Below are 13769 nucleotides of genomic sequence, written 5' to 3'. Positions count from 1 at the left end.
CTTTCGCGCAATTGTCACATCATTATCGTTTTGTTGCAACAGTGGTTGTCTAGGCGACATATACAGGTTTTGGGACACACAATGTTGATATTACTCCGCCAAAAGATGAAACCCAGTTTTTTTTACATTAATTCTGTATGCTATTCTACGACATATCAGTTTTTATATTAGTAATTTCGCCACACAAACGGAAATTGTTGCCCAACTGCACCCCGAGCCGTTTAGAAATCTAAGGACTGTTTTATGTAGCGGATGTAGTTCATAGTTCCCATCTTGAGTAGTATGGTAAGGGTTATTCTCAGAAAGTTTATTTTTACTTTTGTCATTTTATTAATGATGTAATACATACGTTCTAAATAGCAGATCGCACTCTTCGCTGAGCGGGGAAGTAGACTACATGGTAGTTGGAGGTAAAGTATGAAGATACATTATTATTTATAAAGGTGTAGCTTGACATTATGTTGTGTTGTTTGGAGTAGAAAGTAACAGAGCAATTATTTAACATAGAATACAATAATAAAATTATATTGTTTCTTGATTTTCTGTTTTACAAATACACATTATTGTAAGTTTATTTTAACCCTGTAGTTGATTGCACTGTTATTTTAAGAGGGAAAACAGAATGACCTAAATTTCTTTTAAGGCTGTGCTCTGTGTAGACAGGATTGCATGTACAAACCAAATATTTATAAAAAAGAAAATTTCAAGACATAGAAAACAAATACATACAATTCAACAGAAACAACAATAAACAACAATATATTGATCCTCCATAAAAAAAAAAATTATTGGCAAAGGACACCATTGTCTGACTTAAGATCTCCAATTTGTTCCATAGGCTCTTGCCTCAAAGATAGCGAGGCCCAACCCACATGTTGATATATAATACAGTGAGGAGTTTTGTAACTGTCACTAATATCACCATCATCTAAGACGAACATAAAAGTAGCCTTGTAATGTATATTGACAGAACCATGGACCCCAGAGCATTGTGTGAGGAAACCGACTACAAAAGTGTAGTGCCTTCCTTTCCATCTGACTCTGACTTGGAGGAGGACACAGACACAGCTGGATGTGGAGGACTCAGGGAGCATGACTGGGAGGTCAAGTCCCCAGAGCCAGGAAGAATTGGAGAGGACAGGACAGACTCAGAGTCCAGCTCACCTGTAGATGTCCTCATCACAACAAACAGCAAACACTTACCTGATGAACTGGCCAGTACTAACATACAAGATGGCTCCCATGTTGTCAAATGGACTGTCAGCATTGCAATCGCCATTCCTAAAGGTACTGTTATCCTATAGGCTTGATTGTATTGTATTGTACACTTTTAACTGGTGGAGGTTGTCATTGTAGTCCTGGGCCTTTGGCTCAAGGTTCTGGGTCTTTGGCTTGTCAAGGTTCTGGGTCTTTGGCTTGTCAAGGTCGTGGGTCTTCCACAGACCTGTTGGCTCTGCATCTTTTTTGAGGGAAGGGCCTCCCAGGGACTCATCAACCCAGGGGCGACCCAGCCTGAGGACTGAGTAGGGCAGAGATAACTCATCTCATCTCTGCCCTAATTAAGTACCCTCAGGTGGGGAAAGTTGCAACTTATGCCACATTAACCCTCTTCAAAAATGTTCTTCTTTTGTTGTTCAAAGAAAAAAAGGAAAGAAAACTCCTTTATTTGGCAGTATGCACTGGAAATGTCTCTAGTCTATTTTATGCCATCCCACTTGGATTTCTATGTACTGTGTAACCCTTCACACCCTTTAGTATGTAACCCTGGGATATGTCATCCTGTATCCCCTAAGTCATATTGCATATCTGTGCAGTATGTAACCCTGGGATATGTCATCCTGTATCCCCTAAGTCATATTGCATATCTGTGTAGTATGTAACCCTGGGATATGTCATCCTGTATCCCCTAAGTCATATTGCATATCTGTGTAGTATGTAACCCTGGGTTATGTCACCTGCATCGTGTAGGTGAGGACTCCGGGCCGCTAGGGGAGCCGGTGTTGTTAGTGGAGAAGGCTAAGAAGACCCATGTTCAGTCTAGTGGGGTGGTGGAGGCCCCCAAGGCCCTGGGCTATTACCACATAGAATATAATCTGTTGCCTGGCAACCAGGAGCCCACGAAAGTAGACCTGGTCATGTTTGGTGTTGCTGCTAAGATGTACACGGAGAGTGAAACCAAGGTAATGTGTGTGTGTGTGTGTGTAAGCTCGATTATGATATGTTCGTTAAGTATCATCTTAAACATCCAACAACCTATGAACCCCAATAAAAGCCAGTAACTGTTGGAGAAGATAGATTATTTGCCTCCTCAGATGATGCTATGGGCATGTATTTCATCCTCATTAATATGAATAACACTTTAATCTCTACATTAACAACTGAACATTAAAACTCATGTTGCCAAAGACGTTACCAGCAGCAGTGAATACGCATGCAGTGAAAATGACATTACCAACTGCAGTGAATACACATGCATTGAAAATTACATTATCAAAAGCAGTGAATACACGTAGTAAAAAACAACGTTACTAGCAGCAGAGAATAAACATTCAGTGAAAAACGTGGCACAACATTAAGTAGCCATTTCCCAGTTCAGAGCGCTACTAAACAAACTCATATTCAACCCGTTAATGTAGTGTGATTATAAAGGTAAGAGTGGGAGAGGAATGGTCGTTGCACACCCGGATTCACGCTCTTACATTTTTACATAAGAAAGTTGAATAAAGATGCATTACTACGGGCTCAAAGACAAACTTGGCGCTACCTGTTAGATGTCACCTGCATTTATTAATTATTACAATTTGTAATCTACATTTTTTCACCCGGCACAGCCAGAAGAGGACAGGTCACCCCTCTGAGCCTGGTTCCTCTCTAGGTTTCTTCCTACATTTTGGCCTTCTATGGGAGTTTTTCCTAGCCACTGAATATTCAATCAATGGCATCAATGCCTTTGTCGTCCAGGAACTGCCTACACACTCTGGCTACATGAGGCCGGGCATTGTCCTGCCCCAGGAGGAACCCCGGGCCCACTGCACCAGCGTAAGGTCTGATAATGGGTCTGAAGATTTCATCCCGTTACCTAACAGCAGTCAGAGTATCATTGGCTAGCATGTTGAGGTCTGTGCAACCCTCCAAGGATATGCCTCCCCAGACCATCACTGACCCACCGCCAAACCGGTCATGCTGGATGATGTTGCCGGCAGCATAACGTTCAAAACAGCGTCTCCAAACTCTTTCACCTCTGTTACATGTGCTCAGGGTAAACCAGCTCTCATCTGCAAAGAGAACAGGGCGCCAGTGATTTAGCCTAAGCTACTAAAATGAACAACAAAACCTAACATGCAATTTATTCTAAAAGTCAATGAAAAGCTAGCAACCTTCACTTCTTACCTTGACCTTCTTCTTTGGGTATGGATATACCCAAAAGAAGAAGGTCAAATTACTGAATAGGCACCAATCAGAGGCAGTAATTTTATGATGTCATTATGTAGACATCATGTAGACTTCTCACAAAGTATTTTTAAACTACAAAATACAAAACATTGACGTATTTCGATATAAAATATGAAATCATTTTCATCAACCCTATCAAATACAAATTACAAAATCTATTTTGTATTTGAAATACATATCATAAATCCTGTCCATCCCTGCCTGTGCCTATGTGTCTGCCTCCAGGTGTTGAAGCCATGGCACGATGGTGACCAGCTGTGGCTTGGCTGGTCTCAGTCTATAAAGGTGAGAGTTACCAAAGAGCTGTTAATCAAATTGGTGTCTCATAAAATCACCTTCAGGATCTGGGACACTAAAGACATGATGTCTGCTAAGGCCAGGTAAGACCCCTGAACAAAGACATAAACATATTATATGTCCTAAATTGTCTGCAATCTTACCTGAGACCAGTTCTGAAAATTCAAGCCACTTAACGCTAGTCATGGTGGTGTTTTATTTTTTGTTACCACATCAAATTTAGTTTGCTAGCTTCGTTTACCATACTGTACCTAAAATACTGTAACATATACTCTTAATTAATGAAATTATTAGTTGAAAACCATTTTGAATAGGTTTTTTATTAATATTTTAAAAAGCATGAAAGTTCATTCTATGTATAAGCTATGCATGAAAGTTGTTATTAATATCATAATATTAGCTGGTTTTAGACAGGTCCAAGGTAAGATGTCTTCCAAATTGCTCCATTATCTATGCCCCTAACCAATGTCAGAATATAATCTGGGAGGACAGAAGGCCAGGTACTGCCCACACAAAGCCAACACAGTGCCCTCCACAATTATTGGCACCCTTGTAAAGATTAGTAAAAAGTTTATAAAAAATGCATCTTTTGGTGAATTTGCTTAATGTCACACTGAAAAAATTATTGAGAACCATCCAACCTTTAATTTCAGTAAATTTATTCAGAGAAAAAAAAAATCATCAAGAAATAATTGTTTCTAACAAAACCACATGTGCCACGATTATTGGCACCCCTGCATTCAATACTTTGTACAACCTCCCTTTGCTAGTGATGGCCAAACGGGGCTTCATTAGTGTTATTTTAGCAGCAGGATATTATGCTGGCAGCATTCAGATTTTATTTTTCAAAATAAAAGCCATCATTGAAATTTTCAAGGCAGCATAGTTAACAATCTAGTCTGTAAAAAAGAACAGACAAGAACAACATTGGAACGAACATTAAACATAAATGTACCGACTAGATTGTTAACTATATTGCCTTATATATTTCAATTATGGCTTTTATTTTGAAAAAGGAAATCTGAATTAGCGCTGCTAGCATAATATCTTCCTGCTAGAAGAATGGCAATGAAGCCTCATATGGCCATCGCTACCCTTTGCCAATCAAACAGCACTGAGTCTTCTCTTGTAACATCTAATAAGGTTGGAGAATACAGAGCAAAGAATCTCAGACCATTCCACTTTACAGAATCTCTCCAGACCGACCAGGATCCTTGGTCCTCTCTTATGCACTCTTTTCTTAAGCTCAGCCCAAAGGTTTTCAAATAGGTTTAGATCAGGCTTTTTTTATAGCCATTCCCTGACTTATGAAGCTCAACAAATATTTCCCTCATTTGATTTGTGTGTCTTATCTTTCCCATGTTGGTGTATGAATAATGGAATATGGCTTCTTTCACCTCATATTTATACCCCAGTGAAACAGGACATCATGGATTACTACTTGAAAGTTCCTAAACTATCTGATCAACTTTAAAAAAAGTTAAATCTAAATGGAAAAAATGCTGTTACATTTTGTTAATAGGAATTTCTAGGAATGCCAATAATCGTGGAATATGTGGTTTTGTTAGAAATAGTTATTTGTTGATGACAGATTTTCTTTTCTCAGAGTATATTTACTTTAATTAAAGGTTGGATGTTTCTCATTCTTTCAGTCTGACATTAGGCTAATTCACCAAAAGGTGAATCTTTTATAACCCTTTTTTACTAATCTTTACTAGGGGTGCCAATAATTGTGGAGGTCACTGTATGTGTCAACTGTTAATTTCTTAAAGTACTAACTGATTGACTTGTGGATTGATTAAGGTATGACTGCCCAAAAGTCTTAAGGATTCCACAGGCCAAACCAGGGGAAGACCATGAGCTAGGTATGAACTAAGTACAAAGACATTTAGTGGAGCTGGGTAGGGTTTAGTTATCATTGCTCATGGAGCTGTGTGGGGCTTAGTTAGAAACACCAGTGGAGGTGGATGAGGCTTAGTTATCATTGCCAGTGGAGGTGGGTTGGGGTTGGTTATCACCAGTGGAGGTGGGTGGGGGTTAATACTTATCATTCATGGAGGTATGTGGGGATTAATTATCATTGCCTGTAGAGGTGGGTTGGGGTTGGTTATCATCTCCAGTGGACATAGGTGGGGCTTAGTTATCATTGCCAATGGATTTGGGTGGGGCTTAGTTATCATCAACAGTGAAGGTGGGTGGGGCTTAGTTATCATCGCTAGTGGAGGTGGGTTGTGCTTAGTAATCATTTACAGTGGAGGTTGGTGGGGCTTATTATCATCACCAGTGGAGGTGGATGGGGCTTAGTTATCATTGCTAATGGAGTTGGATGGGGCTTAGTTATCATTGCCTGTTGAGGTGGGTGGGGCTTAGTTATCATAGCATGTGGAGGTAGGTAGGGTTTAGTTGTTATCGCTAGTGGAGGTGGGTTGTGCTTAGTAATCATTTCCAGTGGATATGGCTAAGGCTTATTTCGTTGAAATGTTGATTATATTCCAAAATGACTCTTTAAGGTGGGATAAAGAGCATGGTGTACAAGCTGAGGTCAGGATTTGATAAGGAGAAAACTAGGACCAGATTGCCCAGTAAGAGACAAGACACCATATCTACCGACTTCAAAAAGTTATCTGAGCTCCACTGTTCTACAGGTACATTTCCCCACAGTGTAACATGATGTTGTCATCCCATCAATGTAACATGATGTTGTCATCCCATCAATGTAACATGATGTTGTTATCCCATCAGTGTAACATGATGTTGTTATCCCATCAGTGTAACATGATGTTGTCATCCCATCAATGTAACATGATGTTGTTATCCCATCAGTGTAACCTGATGTTGTTATCCCCTAGTGCTACATGATGTTGTTATCCCATCAGTGTAACATGATGTTGTTATCCCTTAGTGTAACATGATGTTGTCATCCCATCAATGTAACATGATGTTGTTATCCCATCAGTGTAACATGATGTTGTCATCCCATCAATGTAACATGATGTTGTTATCCCATCAGTGTAACCTGATGTTGTTATCCCCTAGTGCTACATGATGTTGTTATCCCCTAGTGCTACATGATGTTGTTATCCCATCAGTGTAACATGATGTTGTTATCCCTTAGTGTAACATGATGTTGTTATCCCATCAGTGTAACATGATGTTGTTATCCCCTAGTGCTACATGATGTTGTTATCCCCTAGTGCTACATGATGTTGTTATCCCATCAGTGTAACCTGATGTTGTTATCCCCTAGTGCTACATGATGTTGTTATCCCCTAGTGCTACATGATGTTGTTATCCCATCAGTGTAACATGATGTTGTTATCCCATCAGTGTAACCTGATGTTGTTATCCCCTAGTGCTACATGATGTTGTTATCCCATCAGTGTAACATGATGTTGTTATCCCTTAGTGTAACATGATGTTGTCATCCCATCAATGTAACATGATGTTGTTATCCCATCAGTGTAACATGATGTTGTCATCCCATCAATGTAACATGATGTTGTTATCCCATCAGTGTAACCTGATGTTGTTATCCCCTAGTGCTACATGATGTTGTTATCCCCTAGTGCTACATGATGTTGTTATCCCATCAGTGTAACATGATGTTGTTATCCCTTAGTGTAACATGATGTTGTTATCCCATCAGTGTAACATGATGTTGTTATCCCCTAGTGCTACATGATGTTGTTATCCCCTAGTGCTACATGATGTTGTTATCCCATCAGTGTAACCTGATGTTGTTATCCCCTAGTGCTACATGATGTTGTTATCCCCTAGTGCTACATGATGTTGTTATCCCATCAGTGTAACATGATGTTGTTATCCCATCAGTGTAACATGATGTTGTTATCCCATCAGTGTAACATGATGTTGTTATCCCTTAGTGTAACATGATGTTGTTATCCCATCAGTGTAACATGATGTTGTTATCCCATCAGTGTAACATGATGTTGTTATCCCTTAGTGTAACATGATGTTGTTATCCCTTAGTGTAACATGATGTTGTTATCCCCCCAGTTGAGCCCAAGATGTCCACTGTAGATCTGTCAACCATTGCGAAGGTTTTGTCCTCAACTGCCCTAACCCTAAATACTGGAGTCAATGATGTCGAACAATGTGGAGTGAGGTCAGAATAAGATACACACACTTTGCGTTTATCGGTCTACACAGGCCTTCAATCTTATCTCAATGACTAAACATTAGAATTTAAATACAGTGCCTTGCAAAAGTATTCAGAGCTATGACTAATTATTTTATATTACTCAGTTACATATGGTACATTCCAAACACTGACACTCAAAATCAATTGTTGTAATGTGACATTGATAAAACCAATGTCACCTTGGAACAATTAGTTTTGAGTTTCAGTTTATTCATTTGTAATATAATTTGTAATCCCTTGGATTTTTCTACATTTTATTGTATTACAACATAAAACCAGTAAGGATTAAATAAGGAGCTTTTGCCACTGATCAACACTTAGAAAAATAAAAATCTGCAAATTGTTCTGAATTAATAACTAATATACAACAGAAAATGATTAATTGCTTAAGTTCATTCATCTTCTTCGGGGCCAGGATCAGGTGCTATTATGCACCTGAATGAGCTGTGGTGCAACAAGTTGTGTTTAGAAGTCAAGTAAATTGTTTAATGCAGGTCCATTAAACTAAAGGTTTCACGTAATTCCGAGTTGTTACCTTCCTGGGGTGGTGATGGTAAACGTATTCATAACTGTATAGGGGCTCTTGACGATTCATAAACCCGATTAAATACATTTTAAAGCAATTTTCTAAACATTACCGCTAGCTACTCTAAGGTATTAAGCGTCTTAAAGGGAATAAAAATCAAAATAACAATTATCTACGTAAAAAAAAAATATGTTCTGTCACAGCAAAACAGAGGTAATCAACTGTCATTCTGTGGGCTAATCTTGAGGAGAAAATGTTAGTTCTACAGTGGCAAATGGTGGCATTTATAAACCAACATGTAAAGTCCTTCAGCTTGACAGCATTATTGCATTCCAGTCGACTATAACTTTGATGGACAGAGAAATGTTGATAAAACATTTATTGTATGTCGTCACAGTTTGATGAAACTAGCCTGCGCAGCTGGGAACACAAACATTTGGCAGTAATAAAATAACTTCCATCAAATATTGCCTAGTTAGGGCCAGAAATCATGTGGGAGACTTTGAGAAGATTCTCTGATGAGACCAAAATGGACTGATGTGAGAAGCTGGTACAGACTTATCCAAATAGACTCTAGGCTGCAAATACCTCCAAAAGTCCCTCTACCAAATATTGACTAAAGGGGGTGAATATTTATGCAGTCAATTATTGTCTGTTTTGTAAATGTAATTCATCTAGAATGTAAGGCTCAAGTGCATGCAGCGCCCAATCTGGATAATTAGGGTAATTAAAATGTTGGTATAGTTATTTCGTACAGCGTTTCTTTGCTAATCTTTATCTGTATATATAAAATAATAACATTCTTGAAAAAGTATCATATCCTTTTCATTTTTAACAATATTTCAGATCAGTTGCACAAGATCTGTTCTCTGATGATGTAAAGAGCACCAAACTTCACGGTCCAGTGGACAAGGAGGAGTCCACTTTGTCAAAACCATTGCAGAAGAAATCAGCTCTGGACCAGTCCTTTAAAGCTACCAAAGAAACTCACAAGACCACCATCTGTGTGTGACTGTTCTGGCCCTCTCTATGCATTCATATTATCAGCTGTTCTGGCCCTCTCTATGCATTACCGATATCAGATGTTCTGGCCCTCTCTATGCATTAGTAATCTGAACTGTTCTGCCCCTCTCTACGCATTTACAATATCAGCAGTCCTGGCCATCTGTCAGCATTAGTCATCAATATCAGTTGTTCTGGCCCTATCTATGCATTAACAATATCAGCTGATCTTTGCATTAGATATATTAGCTGTTCTAACCCCCTCTATGCATTACTTATATGAGCTGTTCTGGCCCTCTATACTTTACTAATATCAGCTGTTCAGGCCCACTCTATATATTAGTCAACTGTATCAGGTGTTCAGGTGTAAGTAGAGCACTGCATTAATCATTAATATCAGCTGTTGTGGCCATCTCTATGCATTATTAATGTCAGCTGTTCCGGCCCTCTCTATATGTATTAGTAACAACAGCTATTGTGGCCCTCTATACTGTAGTATCAGCTGTTTTGGTACTCTGATACTATGTGTAACCTACCTGTATCCCAAATAGTGTAATTTTCCTGTTCTGGAAGAAATTAGTACACTAATTAGTACAGGAAGTAGAGCACTATGTAGGAAGTTATGTTAAGGACTATATAGGAAGTAGAGCACTATGTAGGAAGTTATGTTAAGGACTATATAGGAAGTAGAGCACTATGTAGGAAGTTATGTTAAGGACTATGTAGGAAGTAGAGCACTATGTAGGAAGTTATGTTAAGGACTATATAGGAAGTAGAGCACTATGTAGGAAGTTATGTTAAGGACTATGTAGGAAGTAGAGCACTATGTAGGAAGTAGAGCACTATGTAGGAAGTTATGTTAAGGACTATATAGGAAGTAGAGCACTATGTAGGAAGTTATGTTAAGGACTATATAGGAAGTAGAGCACTATGTAGGAAGTTATGTTAAGGACTATATAGGAAGTAGAGCACTATGTAGGAAGTTATGTTAAGGACTATATAGGAAGTTTAGTAGTGCACTATATAAGAAATGAAATAATGCACTATGAAGGAAGTTAAGTTGAGGATTATATAAGAAATAGTGCAATTTATAAGAAATTAAGTAATGCACTATACAGTTCCGGAAATAAGTAAGAGACTACTGCACCTTTATCTTTCCTTTCCAAAAAAGACAGAAACGTTCAATTTTGCAGCGTTCAATTTCCTCACAAAAAACCTTCCTTTTAGACTTTTTTGGAAAGGAAAGATAAAGGTGCAGTGGTCTCTTAATTTTTTCTGGAACTGTATCGGAAGTTAAGTAGAGCACTATACAAAAAGTAGAGCACTATATCAGATGTTAAGTAGAGCACTAAAAAGGAACTTAAGTAGAGCACTATGTAAGGAAAGGGATGTCATTTTGAACACATGCTGAGTAGTTCCAATGTTGACAATTAAAAAATTCTGGTTCGATTCTTATCAGCTCCCATGAAGAGTGTCTCTGTGAAGGGGAAGTTGTTGGTCCCGAGGAAGAACGCTACCCTCAAAATAATCCAGGAGAGTGCAGCTCACACTGAGCACATCAGAAAGAATGGAGTGGCTTCAGTAGAACTCTGCCTGGTCTACCTACTGGCAGGTAAGACAGACAGGAGGGTGAGACAGGTCAGATGTGTATTCAGAAACAACCAGCCTTAGGGAATATGGTCCATATTAGTACATTTAATGTGTTTGTTGGGATGAACAGGTGAGCTGCTTCCTGTTTACTGTGGTTAGACTGCCATGTGAATGTCCTCCCCACTGTTAGTGGACAGCTTTATTACTTCCTGATCCATTCACTGTCTCTACTCTGCTCATCAGGTTAACCATTCATCTGTAGAATTCTGAGCAATATTTTATGATTGGGTCATCACTGAACCCTACACAAACTAATTACAAACCTCTCTACTGGAAACCTACACTAGCCAATTACAAACCTCTGTACTGGAGACCTACACTAGCCAATTACAAACCTCTCTACTGGAGACCTACACTAGCCAATTACAAACCTCTGTACTGGAGACCTACACTAGCCAATGACAAACCTCTGTACTGGAGACCTACACTAGCCAATTACAAACCTTGATATTGGAGGCCTACACTAGCCAATGACAGACCTCGATGCTGGAGGCCTACACAGAGTTGATGTTGTTTTGATTAGTTTTTTGGGGCTGAACATTGTTTACAAAATCTTCAGCAAGTAAATTTTTTCTGACCAGTAGTTCCAGGACTGTGGATCTGCTGTAGAGCAAACAGTGAATCACGTACATTTTAAATATGAAGTGACGGGAAGCAATATTAAAGTGATACGTTTAATGAGCTTAACTTTATTAACAAGGGGCATCCTATGATATAATTGGGTTCATCGATTAACACTGCCAGTTTGTATGAGTCTGTCAAGCTGATGATTTAATGTACGTTTACTGGAGTAGCAGTCCTGATCTGGTGCTGATAATGAACAGTAATATTTATACTGAAAAACTAAAGCTTTCTCTCTCTGTCTTGCTCACTGTCTGCAATCAGATTTAACGTTACTAATAATTTCAGTAACTAGCAGTGTTTCTGCAACCATGAGGGCATGGATTTCCCTTTTCAAACCACATTTGTAAACACAGACAATGGTCTATAGGTACCCCTCCAACGCAAGTTTCACACTGAAAACAATCATTATAGGTACCCCTCCAATGCAAGTTTTACACTGAAAACAATCATTATAGGTACCCCTCCAACACAAGTTTTACACTAAAAACAATCATTATAGGTACCCCTCCAACGCAAGTTTCACATTGAAAACAATCATTATAGGTACCCCTCCAACACAAGTTTTACACTAAAAACAATCATTATAGGTACCCCTCCAACGCAAGTTTCACATTGAAAACAATCATTATAGGTACCCCTCCAACGCAAGTTTCACATTGAAAACAATCATTATAGGTACCCCTCCAACACAAGATTCACACTGAAAACAATCATTATAGGTACCCCTCCAATGCAAGATTCACACTGAAAACAATCACTGACAGAAACTGCATGTCCTGTATGTCTCTGTCTGTTAGGAGATTGCTGCCTGACAGACACCTTTGTGAGCTGCTCCTCCAGAGTTTATCAGGGTTTCTGTAACATCACTCTGAACAGGCCGCTGATCTCTGAAGAGTTGAAGGCTGAACTCAACCCTTTGGTCATTACCGTCCTGTCTGCCTCATCCTTACCTTCATCCCCTGTGCCACTACATGTTCTTGAGGTAATACCTAACCCTCTGGTCATTACCGTCCTGTCTGCCTCATCCTTACCTTCATCCCCTGTGCCATTACATGTTCTTGAGGTAATACCTAACCCTCTGGTCATTACCGTCCTGTCTGCCTCATCCTTACCTTCATCCCCTGTGCCACTACATGTTCTTGAGGTAATACCTAACCCTCTGGTCATTACCGTCCTGTCTGCCTCATCCTTATCTTCATCTCCTATTTCACCATTTCGAAATGTTTTAAACTGTACCTAACCCTAACTGTTTACATCCAACCCCTACCTCTAATCTCTGTATAAATTCAATTTCAGTCAGTTTGTCTTGTAATAGTTGTGGGACAATGCTGTTGAATGCAAATCTAAAGTCTACTATGAATATACTTGTATTTAGGTGTTGAGGAGCTGGAAGATGTTCATGTTGATGGTTCACTAAGAGTATACTTCAATAAGACTTTAGGTCTTCCTCAAGATGGTGCCACAGATGGTCACCTTGTTTGGTTGGGGCAAATTTTTTTGTCTTATTGTGTGTGTTAAATCAGCGACAATTCTCAGATTGTTTTCTCAAGAGAGAAGATCATAAACATCAGGGAAACAACTCCTGGGGTTTTATTCCCAGATTTTTTCGTAACAGCCGTGAAATTACTGGACATTCTGGTCTAAGTTACATCTGCACTTTGTCAAGCAGTGAAATTCAGACGGCGAGGTAAACGAGCTGGGGCATTCGTACGTTCAAGGTGCCGTGGACTACGGACTCCGCTACTAGGAATATTCCTTGCCAACGCACAATCACTTAGCAATAAACTGGATGGACTTCACTTGCTGTTGGGGAAAAACAGAGAACTCTCCTTATCTTTTGCCTTGTGTTTCACAGAAACGTGGCTGTGTGGACTCAATCAAGTCATATTACAGTACTGTTCTCCTGACCTGGAACCATTTATATCAACAATGTGAGAGTCATATTACAGTACTGCTCTCCTGACCTGGAATAATTTATATCAACAATGTGAGAGTCATATTACAGTACTGTTCTCCTGACCTGGAATAATTTATATCAACAATGTGAGAGTCATA

General features: G+C 39.2%; 2 protein-coding genes across 2 annotated transcripts in view; both read left to right on the top strand.

The window, feature by feature from the left end:
• The first annotated feature begins 305 nt into the window (after positions 1-305).
• LOC117595411 lies at positions 306-9450 on the top strand. The gene is made up of 8 exons (XM_034296281.1): positions 306-410; positions 971-1287; positions 1969-2180; positions 3679-3833; positions 5554-5615; positions 6261-6395; positions 7768-7876; positions 9285-9450. Exons 2-8 carry the CDS (start codon positions 975-977, stop codon positions 9448-9450), a joined length of 1152 nt encoding a protein of 383 aa, XP_034152172.1. The 5' UTR covers positions 306-410; positions 971-974.
• The window catches only part of cfap92 (cilia and flagella associated protein 92 (putative)), a 23988-nt gene continuing 18069 nt past the window's right edge, over positions 7851-13769 (top strand). Inside the window, exons 1-4 of the mRNA XM_034295879.1 lie at positions 7851-7876; positions 9285-9442; positions 10900-11052; positions 12512-12858. Of these exons, the coding sequence (XP_034151770.1) occupies positions 10905-11052; positions 12512-12858 (495 nt within the window). The 5' untranslated portion in view covers positions 7851-7876; positions 9285-9442; positions 10900-10904. The remainder of the gene's footprint in view (positions 7877-9284; positions 9443-10899; positions 11053-12511; positions 12859-13769) is intronic.

This window comes from Esox lucius, chromosome 2 (assembly GCF_011004845.1).
Source record: "Esox lucius isolate fEsoLuc1 chromosome 2, fEsoLuc1.pri, whole genome shotgun sequence".
Classification (NCBI taxonomy): domain Eukaryota; kingdom Metazoa; phylum Chordata; class Actinopteri; order Esociformes; family Esocidae; genus Esox; species Esox lucius.
This window is presented reverse-complemented; position numbering and strand designations above follow the sequence as displayed.